The sequence below is a fragment of the Barbatula barbatula genome, assembly GCF_947034865.1.
Source record: "Barbatula barbatula genome assembly, chromosome: 16".
Classification (NCBI taxonomy): Eukaryota; Metazoa; Chordata; class Actinopteri; order Cypriniformes; family Nemacheilidae; genus Barbatula; species Barbatula barbatula.
In genome coordinates, this window is record NC_136779.1 from 2,489,864 (window position 1) to 2,510,443 (window position 20,580).

The window sequence follows — 20,580 nt, forward strand, 5'->3', positions numbered from 1 at the left end:
TTAGTCAACGATGAGTGGAATGTCCGGTGCACGTCACATTAAAGTGCTATTTGTACGACACCTAAAGACCAGATTTCAGATTAGTTATAATGAACATTTCATGTAGGCACTGGACAGGATTTTACTGATACAAATGCCAGCGCTTCCCTGCATCAAAGTACGGCCTAAACCACACTTTAAATGAATCAGACGTGTCAGCCACCTGACGCATGAAACATAATCACATCTAAACTCTGATTCACAATCTACAATCCCAACCGAGACAGTCTATTATAATAGATAGTATAATTATGGCATCAACTAGATACTTGTTTATCTCTTAGAGACATAATTGCTCACTTATATACAGTGCAAACTACAAGACATACAGAGGCAGATGAAGAGACAGAGAGAATAATTGGTGGCAGCATTTAGACAGTCTGACCTAAAAACAACTACAGGGAAATGTGCTAAAAACCTTGAGTCTGACTCTCTTACAGTGTTTAATGTTTATGAAATCTGTGTTTGAGGTTAAAATGAACTCAGAATAGATACAGACATATACAACAGGGGATCACAAGTAATCACTAAAGCACTTTAAGCAAGAGCTATGATAGAGCTCATTGGAGATTTAAATAAGAGACCACTTCAAAATTATAAAAAAAAATTCTGAATTTACTTTTTATAGGTAGGTGTTTAGGTAAATTCACCATTTTGTTTTCACCATTACAAATAGAAATACTGTTTATATTTGCAGAAAATTACGAAATAGATTAGAATAACAAAAGATGCTCTGTGTCAGACCTCAAATACGGCAAAGAAAACAAGTTCATATTCACTTTTAGGCAATTCGTCAGTAATATTTCTACGTGTATTTAAATTCAAGAAGAAATTTGTATCCGTTTTTTGTGTTTTGTGTGTGTATGCTGTCAGTCTTTTACATTGGTGTTGGATGACTTTGGGCCCTATCTTACACCCGGTGCAATGCGGCACAAGGCGCAGTGCAAGTGTTTTTGCTAGTTTCAGCCTGACGCAGATCTCATTTTCCCGTCCTGCGAATCCAGTTGCGCTCATTTGTGCGCCCATGGGCGTGTTGGACTAAAAAAGAGTTGTGCCGGCGCATTGTTGGCGCGTTGCCATTTTGAGGAACTGAAAATAGACCAACTCAAACCTAGTCTAAAGTCTAAAGTCAATGGCTAAATATTTTAGAGTTAGGAATATGCGCCTACAGGCGGGTGCACAGCGCTCGTATACATTCTGCTTATTACACACAGAGGGACGAGCAGGAGCACACAGTAATGCCAAATATTTATAAAAATAAATAATAATGTAAAAGATTATTATTGCGGACATACAGATTTAAAAAAGCTTGTCCTGTATATGGTCTGCTTGCGCGCTTTAACCTCTTGCACGAGCAGACAAGTTTTCTTTTTGGAGAAGTGTCTGGTCTTCAGAATTCCGCCGTGTAAATTGCGAAATTTACTATGGCGCGAGCTCAACTGGCACTTAAAGGGAATGAGAGATGACACTCTGATTGGTTTATTGCATGTCACGCCCAAAAATCACCCATTACTCATTAAGAGAATCACGACATCCCGTTTAGACCGCGCGCTCGGGCGCACCGGTTTCCCGCCGTTAAACTAGCAAAAGTGGATTTGGACACGCCCTGAGTGCACCTGCGCCGTGCGCTTTAATCCATGCGCTTAGATTGTGAAAATAAAGCCCTTTATGTCACTCCTGAGGTTTGAATTTGATGAAATTCTGGATTCCAATGCCCACTAAACATTTAGAAATGCTAATAAAAATTAAATTTGGAATGATGTCTTAATATTTTAAAACGTCCATAAGAAAAATCACAGATGTTGTCTCTTTAATATCTCAATAATTTCTCTTACGCAGCAATTGAAAATAAAACGAATAGAGAATTGAAACTTTTGCTAAAAGTCTCTTCTATGTCTCAAACTGAGCTCAGATTTGTCAAGTCTGCAATCAAAAGTCAATCTTATTGAAGATCTCAATATGAACTCAAACATTTCTCATTAAATCGACCCAAATCCAGGTCATTTTACCTCTAAAACCTACATTCATTTTATACCTGGATTTATACTTCATGGATTTCAACAATTACCCCATTCATTTTAGCAATAAAATGATTATCAGGTATGAAAAAGCAACCACTTCTCTGGGTGTCTAAGCTATAATGAATAATTTCACATTCAGAACAGCACTTGAAGAGATCCCACACCGCAGGACTGACCCTTTATAGGCCAGTACAGTGTGTGGTATTTGTCAGATTGTCAGGTTGCCAGAATCAAATGGCATAATTAGTTTGTACAGCATCCTCATTACACTTCTTCATTACACACTGTTAAGCTGTCTACACCGCTCACTCCAGCTGACTAAAGCATATTATGATTGAAAACGAGCTGAAATTTAATATCATTTCATCTTCATTTGATAAGCGACGCAAATCAAACCGCCTCTCGCTCCCACGCACGGAAAGATCCGCAACGTTGTTTTGCTCTCAACGAGAAACACAACATGTCCGCTGACAATCCTCCTATGCTGTTACATTGACTTCAATAAGAAGATTAAAGTTACAAAGAAAATAAAGAGTCTTGGGAGAAAATAAGCCAAAAATATATCCTCTGATGGATGGTAGCCAAACAGAATGGCAGAAATCACAGGGGTAGGAAATGGGTGCTGGGATCATAAATTGTCCCACCTACCTGAAATGCGTCTGGGTGTCAAAAGCAGTGTGTGGATATTCCTGGAGGCAGCAGCTGGCCTACATATGCTCAACGCTGTTGGATTTGTCCGCAGCACTGGTTTCTCCAGACGCTGGAAAATTCCCATTTCATCTGGGCTAATCCAACTGGTCTCCAGGGCTAAAGTGTTGTTAAGAGAAAACTGCAAATGAGAGAAACAAAAAAATCCTTGTGTAGTAGGAGAAGAGTTGAAAAAAATTCACAGAAAATTAAAAGGTTATTAAATGCCCACGAGCGAATGTTTTTTGTGCTGCAAATCACATTAAAAATACGCTGGAACGACATTTGCCATGTATATGAGGCTTATAAGTGCCAATAGAGCTTTTAAAAACATTAGCTCTGTTAACTATTTGCACCATTATTGAGCAGGAATGAAGATACATTCATTCAATTAACTGTGTACACAAAAACATTTTTATTGACTTAAAGAAATCTTAAAGCTTTTAGCTGTTTGAAACATATAAAACCACAGCATAAACATTTTAAACTGGACTTTTGATGCTTATAGTTACCAAGATAAAGTTATTATTTGCCCATCAGAAATGTAGGATCAGTCTGTGTTTTTCCACATTTCAGAATAATAGTATCACTTTAAAACCACGATGACACAATTGTAACTGTGGGAATCACGTTGGGACTAAAACAATCCTAAATAAATGAACTGTTCTATTATAACATCTTCAAAGTAATCACTCTTTGCCTAGAATGTGCAAAATCGTACACTTTATAATTTTAGCATTTAGCATTTTATCATCCAGCTTCTTCAGGTCTCACCCTGAGACGCTTTTAAAACTGTATTACAGGATCTTCGGCCTATTCTGGACTCCTATTCAGGCTGCTTTGGAATTCATTATTTTGTCCATTTAAAAATTAAATGTAGTCTTCTAATGAAAGATCAAACATCTGCGTGACAACTAGCCCCGGTCTTCCCATAATGGAATCATGCCCATTCACGTGACAATCTCAAAAGGGTTACATTCATCTTTAAAGCTTCATTTGGAGAAGAAGAGTGTATATGAACATGTTTTACCTTGTAGTCAGGCACACGTTTTTCCACCCATCTCTTGCCGTAGTGTGGAGGCAGGACTGTACGGTATACTTGAGGGAACACGGGGAGCAAGTCAACACCAGCAGAAGGCTGGAAACCCAACAGATGAGGTCTGGATGGCAAATCCCACTGGAAAAGACAAACAAAAGAGGTACAAATAAAGTACAACTCTAATTGGTATGAAAGAAAGTATGAATGGTGTTCTGCATGTCTTTCCAAGATGGAAGTCTGTCAAAAATCCTACATTTTGTTTCTGGCACCAGATTTCTCAGGTTTAATTACTACATGACGACTCTTGCAATGCCCCGTTTAGGTTTACAATCAATAACTAGAGAAACCTCTCCACCTCTTGTTAGCGAGTCATCAGATGCAGAAAGATTTGGAAATTAACTTCTGTTTGTTACTCTACGCTCCACGACTGGTAAAGACTGTGAAATGAACTGAAACGCTGTATCGATTATTCAATGATGGACTAAAAAGAAGTGCCAAAGGGTTCCTTAGTGCCTCTTTGCAGACCATCCTACAAAAAAGCTTTTGTAAAGAAGAACAAAAAACTGATCTTGAGTTGACTTTATGGTTATTGGAGATTTAAGTTGTAAACAGCCTATTGGTTTCTGGGCACCTTGAAACATGGTATAGTTTTGTGAATGACTAGAAAATGAAAGGATAATTGTGCTTTTCATATCTTATCTGAAGCCTTTGTTAGCTTCTTCATCTAAGAATGTTAAGTGGTTGTTTTAAATGAGCTCAACCTCAAGTATCTTCGAACGATTGTGGATTGTGTTGTAAATAATACATTGGTGAACAAATAAAACACTTTTAAACTAAATATTTTTACTTTTTAAAACTGCTCAGCCTTTAAAACAACCATCAAGATTTTTCAAAGCTCTTCCCTTAAACTCCCTGTCACACAGAGACTAAATTTTATGATCAAATCGATTCATAATTGCTAAAATGCATATTCCATTTTTTTTACACCTCTAAATAATACCTGACCCACTAAGAAGGATGAACCTTCACCGTTTGCCAAAATATTATACAGACAGAAATGTCTTTAAAAAGTCAATTTCCCTGAAGGTCACTGAATCATTCATATGTGGTGCAAACACATCCAACTCTTGTTGACTTTCAAGCTGGAAAAAAGATTTTTGCAGACTTTAAAAGGCGTTTGAGTTTCTTCGGTGTTCAATGTAATATCCAATTCTTCCACACACAGCTCCGCGTCAGTGCCTCTCTGCAGTGGCAGTCAATCAAAGGCTGTTCTGAAGGCTTTCTGCAACTTTCTGTTTAAATGATATATTCTACTCTTCTCAGTACCTCTCTCCAACTGTTTCCAGCACTGTACTGCCAATTTCATTTTTGCAGCTTGCTCTAAACATCACTATAATGATGTGAAAAACACAAGGTCCATATTGCAGTTTTTAAGCTGCTTCTGCTCGGCACACAGATTAAATGTCACGCTGAGTTTGAGCGTGTGAGGGGGATGCGACTGCAGATGTGAGGGTCGTCCCGACTGCAGCGCCTCTAGTTGTGGTACAGTGGCACTGATGGGGATGACAGCAGGTGGCTCAAAATTTCATTCCCAGTTTTACAGTTTGAAAGGCCCAGGATCCCAAAACATGGGCATGTTTTTTAAGATTGCTAGAAATCACAATTATTGTTTTGTCACTAATAGTCCTAGCTTGGAGACCATGCTAGCATATGACTCATAGTTGACAGAATTTGGGAGCTGTAAATATAGTATGTACAGACATGTCCATTCATAAACTAACAAAAACTGCGACTCATCTTGTTCAGAGGACCATATACATATTTTATAGACTAGCAGATCTAAAACTAACAGCTATGGATATTTACAACAGGGACAGGCCCTTCAAAAGGAAAATTTTGAATGATATTATTTTACAATATTCTTACTAATTTTGTGAATGCAAAGTATGTGAAAGTTGATTAAACATTACTTTTGTGAAACAAAAGAATCATGTAGAAACTGATTTAGTTATACCAGCAAAGTTACTGTGGCTGTCAGTCTCCAACATTCATCCCTTTGTGTTCCACAGCAGAATATGTCATTGATTTTTGCATATCAAAAGTGTCACACATCTAACATTGAGGTCATTGAACCACATATAGGACCGGTGCTATACATCTACATTAATTCTGTGATATGGCTACTGGAGACTTGAGAAAGTATTAATGATGCCCCGTCACCTGAACACCGGGCAGCGTGAACTGACTCATGCTCGCCGGTTCCGCAGCGGCAGCGCGCATCACCGGCAGAAACGGGTCGAACGACATCTGCCATCCCGACACCGCCTGAATCACCGGAGGAGGGCGAGAGGAAATGAGAACCGGAGGGCTCGAGGCCACTCTACACAGTCCGGAGTTGGTCGGGATCACCCAGAGCCACGGAGGAGCATCCGCGCTCATGTGCCACAGCTGAGGCTGAGCTTTGACGCGCTGGACCGGGATCATCCCTGCCGCATCCTACACCGATCTGACGGAGAATGTTGGAGATATCCGTGGAGTAGACACTGGCAAAACAGATATTGCGCAATTAAAATAAACTCAAAATATGTTTGGTCACACTGGACCGCGATCCTGCTCGAAAGTCCCTGAAAGTTACCGTACACTTGTGAAAAAGAAAGGTTCTCTGCCAGGCTTTTGGTTCAATACAGAACCTGTAATATCCACAAACACGTTTCTACGGTTCTCTGCAGGATACAACATGTGAACGGGTCTTCGGAAGGTTGTAAAACGGTTATATAAAATCACATCACTGAACCCTTAGAACCTTTTTGTGTCTGTATTTCAAAGCACGTAATCTTACTGCCAAAACAGCACTGAAAGATGTAACTTCAGATAGTCTTACACCGGCATATCTCATTAAATTGAGGTCATATTGATAAAAGATCCCTTCTTTAAAACATGCCAAGCTCCACTCCCAAATTCTGCAGCACATGCAATATTCGCATGAAATTAAACAGGTTCAGAGTGCTCTTCTGTCTACATGAAAAAGTTACTCGTTACTCTAGTCAAGCAAGACGCACCAAACAATTTTATTTAAACTCACCGATGGGGTGCTTCAAAAATGCCGTTAGTTTAACATCACTGCGGCTGTTTTGTGCTGAAAATAACTGAATAATGCAAGAAATAAACAGATGCATTAAAAATTGAAAGTACAGTTACAGATTCTTGAGAATACCCACAAATGTTCCCAAAGTGTCCACGAAAACGCGTATGTCCGCGCGCGGGTTCACGCACCGTGAATCGCACTCCCCATGTGCACGATCACACCAGTGGATTCTTCACGTGTCCTCCGTGGGAATCACGTTGAAATCTGTTCGCTGTCAAGACGATGATCCTTCGATATCCCCGAAGTGCTGTAACGCCCCTCCTAAAACATGTCAAATTCATCACTCGTCACATTATAATCCTTTCCGTTCTCGCGCGGCGTGGATAACTTGTGCGTAGATGAATACACACTGTCTTTTTGCAGCTTTAAGGTGCAACTCCTGCCAGTCCGCTTTCTGTGCGGATCTGACGGCGCTGTGGGCAGCCCACTCCAGTGCGTCAGGGCGCGCAAAGACGCACGACTCTCACTCATATGGTCTAATGAGATAATTACAATATGGCCCTGTTGTGTGTTGTCTGTTCTCATTTATTAACAGCGACATGATCAACCCAGAAAAAAATGATTTAGAAATTTGCATGGATGATCATTTTAACCCTCACGTCCCGTTCGTGGTCTAGCAGACTCCAAGGGCATTGAATAGGTCGAACAATTTGGGCTGCTCACACATTGATAAATTAGTTTAATACCTAATGGCATATTAATCCTAAGAGAACAAAATATCTTTTTGGTACTATGACTTTTGGAAAGGGTCTCAGAGACCATAGAAAAAAATTGTCACCTTTATTCACATTTCCCCCATTTGTAGTCCACAGTGATTCTCTGATAAGAAACTTGCTAAAGATGATTCAACTTTCTACTCTGCTCAAAGAATTGTAAATCTATAAACAAATTTCAGCAATCAATATTTATCAATTCAACAGAAACGTTATATTTAATGAGTACATGCATTCCCTCCGAATCAAACACATAGTTCCTTTCACTGGTTAAATAAATCTTTCCACACTTTCTGTGTCCTCTGCTTGGCTCGCCATTGGGTTTTTCTGAATGATTTATCATTTATGATAATGTTGGACAGCTCAAATAAATAAATAAGTAGGAAAGGTCTGCTCTCTGATTCCCTTATAGAACTCAACATTTGCCGGACACTGCAATAAACTGTAAGGAATTTCTTCCTAATTTTCTCTGACAAAATTTTGGTTTTCAAAAGCTATTTTGTCTCACACCCCAGGCTCTTCCTCTGTTCTGGTTTGTGTCCTTTTAAAATGGATATATGGCTGTAATTAGGAAGCATTTCCCTATTCACTCATCAGCCTGGATAAGGAGGCTGAATACCCAGGGCTGTCTGTGGAACAAAATATGGCTTTGCCAGTCCTGTGGCGACAGAGATTATTAAACTGGGGCTGTTATGTTGTGATATTCCAGTTTTGGCTCGTCTACCTTAAGGGCACATATTTATAAACTTTCAAATCATTTTTAATTGATTATAAGTCTATAGATTCTGTGTGCATGAGAAAACCAAGTCAGAGCATTACTAAAATATAAGAAAATATTTGCCACAAAAGTGATGTTTCAGTGACCTTTGTTGACATTTCAGAGTATGATCCGTGCATCGCAAAAACATTCAAACGAACAAGACTTATACAGTATATGTGTTTAATTGCTATATCATATCATAATGTTAAGTGGCTTTTTTGAGCAGTTCCAATAAAAGGTGTACTTCAAAATCAAACAACATTGTAAAATGTAGAAAATCATAGAGTAACTAGTCTAATCTGAATAGAGCAAAATATAAAAATGGTGATGTGTGTCAGCACGCAAGAGAAATTATCCATTGAAACATCTTACAAAGAGCAAACAATAGCAAACACATTACATTGAAATGAAAATGCTTTGGACTTGTTTCAAAGACAACATGAATGTTAAATGTCCTAACAGCTGGACGTGTGATGCTCACAGAGAGCACATGGTGAGGTTAATAACAGGGTCAAGCTGATGTTTTTATGGACCAGAACTCTTTTAAATACTCTTATGATTCAAGTGTCTTATATACTTTACAAACAAATAAATAGCTTTCCTGTGGCTCAATGGTTAGAGCATAGCGCTCGCAACACCAATATCATGGGTTTGATCCAAGGGGATTGCACATAATCAGAAACAAATGTATAGTACAATGCAATGTAGGTCGCTTCGGGAAAAATCTGCCTGCCAAATCCGTAAATGTAAATGAATAACGTAAAAAAAGGTCTTATGTCTGTTTTCAATCAGTTTTCCCCAAAACTCTGCCTGTCTGCCATTGTCAAAACTGGCAAATGGCAACATTCAGAAACATTTGCTAGAGCTCCCTGGGAACATAATGAGAAGTAAAGTTTGTTGTTGTACCAGATTCTGGGACCAGAATATTCCCACAACCGGTGCTGTACCACGAACGGGCTTGTTCGTACACATCTGCCTCAGGCACTAGAAAATTGATATACCTGTTCTCTCTTGTTCAAAACGCCGATGATGGTGCAGTTGGGATTCTGTGATTCTAGAATGGAAATGGAAGAGGTGAAGTGAGAAGGTTGTGGTGAAAGCTACGGTTGACCAAAAATGACACGTATCATTAATTATGTCAGATCGCATGTGGCATTTTTCTCAAGTTAAACCCAAAAGAAACCTTTAAGAAATACAAGCGCTGTGTGCTTCAAGAAGCTGGAGGAGTCTGGTCAGTTTTGCTGGATGGAATCGCGACGTGAATATTCTGCTCAATGTTTTGGTTTGGCATCATGCAAAGTATAGAAACTCACAAGGGTTTGGAAGATCATGAGGCTGAGTAAATGGTGACCATTTGTGCTTTCAATCAAATCAACCTATAGAAGATACTGCTGTCATTACTGGCATTGCAACAATGCAAAAAATGACATTCTTCCTAAGCATTTTTGTTTTGTTTTCTAGTAAAAATGTTGAAAAGTTCTTAAATTACGATACATGTACATAACAAGAAAAGTAACCTAAGACGTCTTGTTTTATGAAAGAAAATATAAGAACGAGGTAAGTTTATGTTTAAAACAAAATTGTAAATGAAATCTACAGTAAGTTACTGGCAAACCTGCTGCAAAACTACGTTAAAAAGTTTGACTATGTATGAATCAAATGGCTTCTCATTTTTTTACTGCAAAATTACAGTATATAACATCGAAAAATGTGATGCAAAGATGATCGGCTAAAAACCAAGAGTCACAGCTGTTGCCTTGAGCAAGATCCTTAAGTCGATTATTCCAGACGCATTAACTCTAAACATAAGTTTTGCATTACCTCTTTGGAAATATTTAAAATTTGTGTTAAATATATAGTGTCTGACTGCAGCTACATCAAACCACAAGCAGCAGATAATGGGACTGTCTTTGGTCTTTTTTTAATGTATTTAGTGTGAAGTACAGGTGGGTGAACAGCAGTGTGGTGTGACATGCAGACCGCAAGTGTTCTCTTTAGGGAACGGTTATGACAACTCGTGGTACTGCTTAAAGCACCACACCAAAAAAGAATGACGGGCCGATATGTTTGTGTGTGTGTTTCACACCAAATATCAATCACAGTTCATTTCCAGCAAAGCCTTGTATTAGGCTTGTTTAAACAATCTAATGTGTCATACTTTGTCTTTGGGTGACATTTGTGCAAGAGAACATTTCACTCTTTATTATTTTATCCCGTCTTTAAGATTTGCAGATGTTCTAGGCACATTCTCTGTTTGTGGTGTTTGTTTTCCGGTGTCATTAAACCTATACGTGTTTGTGAAGATAACAGCATTAACGTTTTCCATTTCCTCTGCCACTTTAAAACAAATTTCAGCACAGTTCACTATGGTGAAGGCAGGCATCTGGACTGTATGTATTGTAGCTTGTTCATATTTTGAGTGCTTCTTGACTGCGAAAGGAAAGGTGAGACCATTATCATGTGGAAAACAGATTTGAGTTAAATGCATTCATTTGGAGATAGAAAAAGCAGAATTTTCAACCAAGCAATAATGAAAGAGAGAAAATTATGATTCAGTGTAATTATTTCAAGTCAAAAGGTGACAAGATGACACATGGACAATCATCTGCTAATGTATGTTTTAACTTTCCTCTAGCTCAGTGGTCAGAGCATGGCGCTAGCAACGCCAAGGTCATGGGTTTGTGTAAGAAAAATCACTCGAAGAGATTCAGGTTAATCTTCAAAAGGTTTACTCTTAGAAAATGGGTGCTCCTCTGAGCAGATCTTTTATACACAAGACTTTTATGTCATGTTACGAAAGAGATATTTCTATGATTGGTTAGATACCCTTATCACTAAGCAGAATAATGCTGAAAAAAAAGATAAAAAGTTAAAAAGGTCAGTGTACAGTTCCTCAAAGAAGCTTCATCAATCTTCTTGTATCCTGTTTTGATGATAGTTTTACTCGTACAGATGTCTGTTGACCTTTTGAATTGAATATTCTGTTCCCAATATAAAAACACCAGCATCATCAACAACTTAAGCATCCGAAATGCCAGCAACATAAACACCAGCATCATCAACTCCAGCATCCTAAACATCAGCATTGTTACTTTAAGCATCCTCAACACCAGGAGCATAAACACCAGTATCATCAACTCAAGCATCATAAACACCAGCATTATCAACTCCAGCATCCTAAACATCAGCATCGTTACTTTAAGCATCCTCAACACCAGGAGCATAAACACCAGTATCATCAACTCCAGCATCATAAACACCAGCATTATCAACTCCAGCATCCTAAACATCAGCATCGTTACTTTAAGCATCCTCAACACCAGGAGCATAAACACCAGTATCATCAACTCCAGCATCATAAACACCAGCATTATCAACTCCAGCATCCTAAACATCAGCATCGTTACTTTAAGCATCCTCAACACCAGGAGCATAAACACCAGTATCATCAACTCCAGCATCATAAACACCAGCATTATCAACTCCAGCATCCTAAACATCAGCATCGTTACTTTAAGCATCCTCAACACCAGGAGCATAAACACCAGTATCATCAACTCCAGCATCATAAACACCAGCATTATCAACTCCAGCATCCTAAACATCAGCATCGTTACTTTAAGCATCCTCAACACCAGGAGCATAAACACCAGTATCATCAACTCCAGCATCATAAACACCAGCATTATCAACTCCAGCATCCTAAACATCAGCATCGTTACTTTAAGCATCCTCAACACAAGGAACATAAACACCAGTATCATCAACTCCAGCATCATAAACACCAGCATCATCAACTTAAGTATCCTAGACGCCAGCATCACCAGTATCCTGCAACATCGTAAACACCAGCATCATCAACTTAGTCTCTAAACTCGAGCAATGGACAATATTGTCTGTATGGCATGCCCTATAATCATTCCTGACATAACATTTTTGCTGATGAAATGCAGCTAGGGTTGCATTAAAAATAAATTGGCATGTAATTTAATGCGTTAATGGTAACTAAAGTTATTACTCTGCTGTAAGCAGAAAACAATATGTTCCCAAATCACAAATTACCACCTGCTCTACACGAGTTGTGATTGTGTTAAATTAAATGTGTGCACGTCTTCATTATTTAAATAGTTATTTAAAGGGTCTTCATTTTCTCATTTGTCCAATTAGATTGTTTTAAACAAAAACATTTCCTTTGAAATATTATTTCAAATAACTTGTCACCATTATCACATCTGAAATAACTTGAAGTGCATAAACCTGAACTGAAATAGCTATCTGCTATATCCTTTAATAAAAATAAACCTTCTTTACATTACAATACAATCAGGACAGGCCATAAATCAGCACCCACATTTTGCATTAGAGTCTAATGTGCCACATGCCTGATAGTAATGATAAGTTAAGCAAGAGAGCTGGTTCTGTTTTTGCCTTTGGCGTTTCCTCTCTTCACTCTGCCACACACAGAGCAGTCAGAGGCTACTCTATCATATAGCCAATGTGGTCTATTTCACTCACAATTACCCATGATACCCTGTGGACACGGCTGCATCTGTGATAGTGGTCATACGGGAGATCTGTTTCTGGAATTGGCAGAGTGGATTGAGACCCCATGAGTCTCATAAAGGCTCGGATCAAATCTTCCTCCTCAATCCAGGTTCTGTCACACTTCATCTGAAGAATCAGGCATCTGCTCAACCTGCAATGTGGGAACCAAAGAACTTCTACTAAAGCTCCATTTAGGCGTAACTAAAAACAAGACGAAAACAAGAAGATTTTGGATTGCATTACCTAGGTTTTTTGGCTGATCATAATTTTATGTAATTTGGTACTTCGATACCAATACACCTTATTTTGTATATTTCCACATTTAAAGACAATAATAACTCAAACATATGGAATTAACACACAGGTAGTTATGGATATTCTGTTGTGATTGATGTAGAATGTAATCTGTAAAAGTACTCCTCATTTTATCAACCAGTTTCATGAGGTCTCACCCTGAGATCCCATTTATCTGGACACTTATGGTCTGCTCTTTTTTCACATTTACTAGTTAATTAAATAAAATGTAAGTTTAGTTCGTATTTTTGTTATAAAACCTTTTGCAGACATCTGCCAGTAGGCACGAGTTGTGAAAAAAGACAAGACAATGTGAATATAAAAGTATGAAATGCAACTGTTTAAAATTATCAATAAATATTCAAATAAATATTAACAAGTTGTTTTCAGACAATATCAACAATCGTATAATTTTCGACAAAATTCTCAAGTAAAAAAACAATGAGTGCGTAAAGGTCAGTTTATACTTGTACACATAGGACATATGCCGTAGCCTATGCAGAGCCGCGTACCCTAGAGCTTAGTTTATACTCATGCGTAGTACCTACAGGCTATTTTATACTCCTACGTCACTGTCTGCGTTGACAGGCAATTACCCAGAAGCAGTTGGTCTTTCTTTGCTGCCATTTTTTTTTTAAACTCGACCCTGCTCGACCAATCACATTCCCCGAGAGAGCACACACATAGAATTGTGGGACATTGAAGGCAGGGAAGGACACATATATGCTGCCTTCAAAAACAGACCTTATGGAGGAATCTCAGGAGACAGGAAGTAAACCAAACCTTGGATTCGGACGTGCCTTGATGCCTTCATACCTTGAAATGCTGCCTCGGAAGTCAGCATTTTAGAGCCTTCTGACGCAGCCATTGGTTAGTAAACAGTCACTTGTGTTGCAGCTTGAGATGTAAAATACAGAAGAACAAATAATTAACTTAGATAATTAATTTGTAAATGCGTTTGATGAACATGACGCTATCGCAGAGTTCTTTGACTATCTGAGGGAGGGGTTCAAACAGACCAATCACAGCGCTTGCGCTTTGCGTTCAATTGACGCGTTGTTAGATTTTTGGAGAATTGAAACTAATGCAAGCCTTTTGGCCGAAAATTATGAAAACCTTTCAAATTAAATCCTGACAACAGGACAACATCCAGCCTTAAAGCAGACAGATTTGCAAACACTCACAAATTAAAGAAAAATTTTGAACAGGCATCCTCCACAATCGAACCTGATTTGAATGTGCCACAACGTCTGCAGCTCAGTGTCCATAAGATCAGACACGCACTTGCTCATTTCATGTAGCAGAGCAGGGTTTTGTCTATTCCATTGATTGAATTCAATGCTTGTTGTACATGAGAAAATCCACCTGGAACAAGATGTCCCGTCTCACCCATTTGCAGGAACAAACAAGAAGCTTTTGGAGAGAATCCCAGCCTGAAATAAACCCAGAAAGTACACAGGTGATCAGATGTAGTGCAGCCGGCACATGGTGTTACCCGTTACGCTGCTTTAATAAGCCGGCTAATTCAATGAGATAATTGGCAATGTGCGGTTTTCTGCTCTTCCTTTGGCAGGGTGGGTGCAACTAGCATCCCATTAGCCATCTCTGTTCTAAATGCATAATATCGGCAATATATTCAGAAGATGACTGCCTCTGTCTCATGTCTCATGAGCTCTTGGGCAAGGCAAATTCGATTTCTGTGCCATAAAAATGCTTCTGAAATAATCCAATCCCATTCCAGATCATCTCTTCACCGCCTGCTTTCAGACAAACGCTGCTGACGCTGAATACAAAAATGTAGGCTTTTTATTGCTCCTCTATTCTTGTGCACTCGACATCGACGCGACGGAAGGCCCGGTAAGATCTCGTCTGTTATGAGTCTCCACTGCTGAACAGAGGTTTATTTGGAGCTTAGCTATGATTATCAATAATGTTCGTTTGGAAAGCCCATGGCCCACTTTCTGAAGACACGCTGCTTTAATCGTCTAGGAAAACGATAATGCATCTGTCCTGTCTCTTAAATTAGTATTCAGTACCTGAATGATGAATCCTTGCATCGCCGAATGGCTTTCCATCACGCATCACTTTCAACGTATGTGGCATTCTTCATAGCACCGTAATGGGCTTGATGTTCAAACTGACAGGAGCAAAGATTAACAGATAAATAAATTAGGAAATAAAACCTTAAAGCTGTCACTCATACAAACGCAAGACTGCTTTTTATGTTTACCCTGTATTTTGACACGCCTGTTACCATGACGACACCCACTGTCATGCTTTATTCACAACTTTGTTGTTGCGTCTACACCTCAAAGTGGTAATAAAATCTTTTAAAAAAGGAAAAATGAGGAGACTGCAAACAGGATAAACGGAAAAAGGAGCCTTTATTATCGTAAAGCCTATGGGAGGAGCAAGACATTATGAGCCTGTGAACACAGCGATATATTAACTTTTCTTTTCTCACCTTGAACACAGTAAGATCACATTCTTCTGTATCCGTCTCGTGAAGGTAACACATTTTTATGAAAGTCTATAATTGGCAATATGAAGGCATTATTGCTCAGATCCACAATCGGGTTTGCCGGCTACCTAGGAAACATTAAAGCATCGTAGGCTCCAGATGCACAAACAAGAGGGAGCAAATTCATTCTGGCATATGACATACTTAATTGTAGCGAGAGATGGTCTCACATCATTTGCAAATAGGGATAACCTATGTTAAAACGCAAGTAAAGGTCTATTGCTGCTTACAATTATCATTTTAATTTTCTATTCATCGCATTTAAAAAACAATACTGCATTGCATAACAGAAATTTACAAAATGTGTGTATTGTTTCTAAATTAGAAGAAAACATATGCTAAACATGCACCTTAAATCTTACGTACAATTTGGAATATAATGTCTGTAGAAAATATCGAAGGACATTATTAGACCGTTTAAGACATATTAGACATTATTATACAGTATAAGCTGGCCAAAATGTAAGCTTGGGGTATGAAAATGCTCCTTAAAAGATAAACAATTTGTCTTAACCCAAAAAACTTCCAGATCATCAGATGAAAATACTCTTTTATCAACAAAAAAGTGCATTTTATCATTAAGACAGAGTAATATTTGATTTTGAATCTAATTAGATGAGATATTTATAATTATATATTAGATATCACCATTATGTTCACTAACATTTTTATTATTTCATCATTACATCATTCATTTCAAACCTGTATGATTTCTTTCTTCTGCAGAACACAAAAGAATATATTTTAAACAACGTTGGTCATCCAAGAACATTGGACATCATTTAGTGCGTTTACATGCACAAAATAAATGGATATCTAAAAAAACTTGTTTTCACTTGTTTACATGCATAGTAATATACCGGCTACACAGAAAACCACGTTTACACGTAAGTTCAAGACTTGACAGGTTTCTCGCGTGCAGTGACGTCATCGGTAGTCTGTTTAGTAATTAAAAATGCAACGGGAAACGGTCAGAAGCTGTATTTTTATATCTCTTCTCATGTCCGCAGTACCTGCATATGCAATAATAGTTCTTCACGTTTCTACATCAATTGCGTGATTCAAGAGCAGACTTTTATATGTTATTTTACTATTACTTCCGTTTGGGACTTTTACTACTGCGCTTTCAAACATGCATATATTACATAAAGTATATTAGCTTATTAAGCATAATCTGCATAAGTGCATGTAAACGCACTCATTGACTTCCATTGTAAGAACAAAAAACAGCTCTCAAAATATCTTCTTTTGTGTTTCTACAGAAGAGTTATATAGAGGGTTTCGATCGACATTAGGGCGAATAAATTATGACTTTATGTTTGACATTTAGTCATTTAGCAGACGCTTTTATCCAAAGCGACGTACAGAGAGTTCAGGGAGCAATAAGCGATATGTCATACAGGAGCAATAGCTGCTAATACAAAGTTACTAGTTTCAACAAAAGGTCGAACTATCCCTTTAAGCTCAACAAAAATAACACATTTATCCTTTACATTTGAATTGTGGAATACTTTAAAATGTCTTTGATTTCATGCAGGAAGACTTACAGCACAGTATCAGAATACAGAGAGTGGATCCGTCTCACCTCGAAGCAAGAGAGAGATCACTGGGTCACACGAGAGATTCTCAAACCAGCAGCAGGAACCGACATTTATATCACAAGCCATCCGGCCCACACTCGCATACTAAAATATACTGCAGATACAAAAAAAGCCATTTATGTTGCTGTAGTGTATACATTCTGAATGAAATGCAAGATTCTAGAGGTTATAATATTCTGGTTTTATTTTATAGGGATGTTCACAGGAAACAGATATGGGGATATTTTTAAGGCCCACGTAATCATGTCAATGCTGATGTATTATACTGCACTGCAAGTAGATACTCCACAGGAGACCTATAAACCTTTACACAAAAGTAATCATATTGCCAGCAAAAAATAACCCACTAACTTTCTACTGCTTATGTGTACCATTTAATAGGTACAGTACGGAAGAAGACGGTCTTATTTTTAAAAGTGTCAATCATAGCTGCAAGAAAAGAAAGAACATGGCCGTGTTAAAATAACGGCAGGCAGTTGTGTATAGGTTAATATTCAATATCAGAAAGGTTCATTTCTGCTTTTTTCAGATGTTCCAACTGCACCTCAGCAATGTTTCTTTATAAAAGATATTTTCTTGTAAACCCAGCAGACGGCGTGTGATCTCTGCAGCAAATGTTTACACTGAGCTTTAAGCTGAACTTGGGTGGGATTCAAGTTAACGGGTCCGGGAAAAACGTCCTTGCTGTTTTAGATTAGAGTGGATGTTTGGCTCAGTGAATCTCCAAGCGGATAAAAAGAATCTTTATTTACTTTCACGCTGTCGTGGCGGCAAACCCCTCGAGTGCTATTGAAAGAAACACAAAGTCACACAGATTCTTCAACATCCCTACGTTCAACAGCCGAGACCCTTTTATACTTCACTCAGATCAAATAAAGATAAACAGCCAGAACAGGAATATGTCACCGCTGCTGTTTCTGCTGAAGTTGTCATTGCAGTCTTTTTGATGTCAAAGTATATAATTGCGCATCTTATTTTGTTTTCGTAGGCACACCTCCTTCAATAGCCTTTAAAGCACAACTTTTGAAATGTTTACTCTAGCTGGATCTTTCAAAATGTTCTTGACAGAAAACAACAGCGTATTTACTTTCAAGGCAGATTTTATAAAGCGGCTGGGTGTCCCGTTTCAACTTTAATTTGTTATAATGTTTGGCTACTGACTGTGTTAAACATACATTATCTGGAGAGGATGAAATGTGGGTCTCACTTATATGGTAAAATATTGGATTTTTTAAAACACTGTTATCTGCAACGTCTCCTTTTGGCAGCATGTGCTTGTTATTTGTGGTGGATGTCTAGCCGTCTCCTCGCAGGCGATTAACTCAAAGATGCTTCACAAGTTAGATGAGTTTGAGATGTCACATACAGTACCTGACCCCTGTGCTTTCATTTCACTGTGCCAACGTGTTTCCAATTACAAAGTGTCCAGTCTTGTTAGACAGAACAGATATGACATCTTAAACTCCAATTAGTCAAAATCTGAAACATCTTTAGCTGGTAGAGACGATGCTAGTACACCAAAGCCACAAGTTGAAGTCATACAAGCGTATGAAAAATGTACTTCAAACATACTGCCTTTTGATTTATTTTATCATTTGTGCAAACACAGAGAAAAACAACAAAAAACCAATCGTAGCTTCACCACAATGTCATAATTTCTTGGGCAAATTTGGTAATTTAGGGAGCATTTATGCAAAAAAAAACAATGTAAACAAAGAAATTCTTTTTGAGTTTATGCTTCATACAACTCTGTCAAAATGGTTTAGCAAATCTGCGAAAATGACCGAAAAGATGCTGTGTTATTTAGTGTCATGTTTAGTCTGATAATGGAAATATTGTCAAGAACTTTAAAACTAGTTTTTTGAAAGCTTGCTTTCATGCCTCCGCTGTCGTGTACATAAATGTTATTTCCCTTTTTTAGTTGAAAACAATGTCATGAAAGATCCCTCCTAGTTCAGACGTTCTAAGTTCCCTGTTTCAAGTCACAGCCCTGACTCTTGAAGACACATCATCATTTTGACTTCTGAATTTCTAAGCAGCTTCCCACAGCTCCCCAGAGGACGCGGAGCATAAATCGTGAACAAAAATGAAGTATTTTAAAATCTTAAATTCACGACATACAGCCAAGAAGTTGTTTCGTTTTTAAACAGCCCCTCAGGTTGTGGCAAGTTTTGATAGATTGAGTGGTCTAACGTATAAAAGTAATATCAGCACCCTTCCACGACAGCTCAAGTCAAAGTGACACGTCTGACTGACCTCAGAGGAAGTGAAACTCAAAGCTCTTCCCCGTCCACTGACCACACATCCGTACCAACCACACGAGTTCTGTGTGACTGCGATAACATGGACTTCGATCTAAATCCCTGCCGTGTGTATAAAAGACGCGGTTGCTGTTATGAAAAGTCAAAGGATGTCGATGTGTTAGAGCTAAAGGGAGGCAAAAACCTGACCACTGAACCCTATATAAACTGCGCTTGAAGAGTTGAGGCATATGCATTGTCATGTTCAATCTGTGATAGAAAAGTGTAACTTATACAATAAGTATACAAAAAGTTTGACTTTTTCAACAAAATTTAAATTCTGCAATTTTCCCTCCTTATGTCTGAATTGTGAGCTCTGCCCTGCTTTTCAGGTACTGTGTTACGGTTTAGCACATAATGGCCTCTCAATGGAAAGATGAGCAGGTTAAATAATATTATGCTAAATCAGTCCTTATCAAAAGCTCAGAAATCATATTAGCTTTGAAGATTATAACAGGCAGAACCAACAATGAGAAGCCCTTATCACTCTATGAATTACATTTACAGTACATTTGGGTCGAGACAGAAACCAGCCCACCCAAGTTTACATTTTACATTTACATTAAGTCATTTAGCAGATGCTTTTATCCAAAGCGACTTACAGAGAGTTCAGGGAGCAATAAGCGATATGTCATAAAAGAGCAATAGTACAATAGGTGCTAATACAAAGTTACTAGTTTACAAGTTGGTATATCAATTTATATATTTCAACCTAAAATGAATATTCTGTCATCATTTATTCACTCCCATGCTGTTCTTCACCTGTGCAACTTTCCTTAGAATGCAGATTTTAGAAATACATATTTTATTAAATGAAGAGTATGCATGCTGCCAAGCTCCTACAATAACAAAAAAGCATCATAAGTAAAAAAGTCCTTCATATGCCATACATATTCACTCTCAGCTGTCAGCTTA

At 38.2% G+C, this 20,580-nt stretch overlaps 1 protein-coding gene across 1 annotated transcript in view; it reads right to left on the bottom strand.

The window, feature by feature from the left end:
* tcerg1l (transcription elongation regulator 1 like) overlaps nt 1–6,270 on the bottom strand; it is a gene marked incomplete at both ends in the record, with an annotated part of 73,057 nt that extends 66,787 nt beyond the window's left edge. The window contains 3 exons of the mRNA XM_079477107.1: nt 2,709–2,889; nt 3,778–3,924; nt 6,007–6,270. Of these exons, the coding sequence (XP_079333233.1) occupies nt 2,709–2,889; nt 3,778–3,924; nt 6,007–6,270 (592 nt within the window). The remainder of the gene's footprint in view (nt 1–2,708; nt 2,890–3,777; nt 3,925–6,006) is intronic.
* Nucleotides 6,271–20,580: the final 14,310 nt, after the last annotated feature.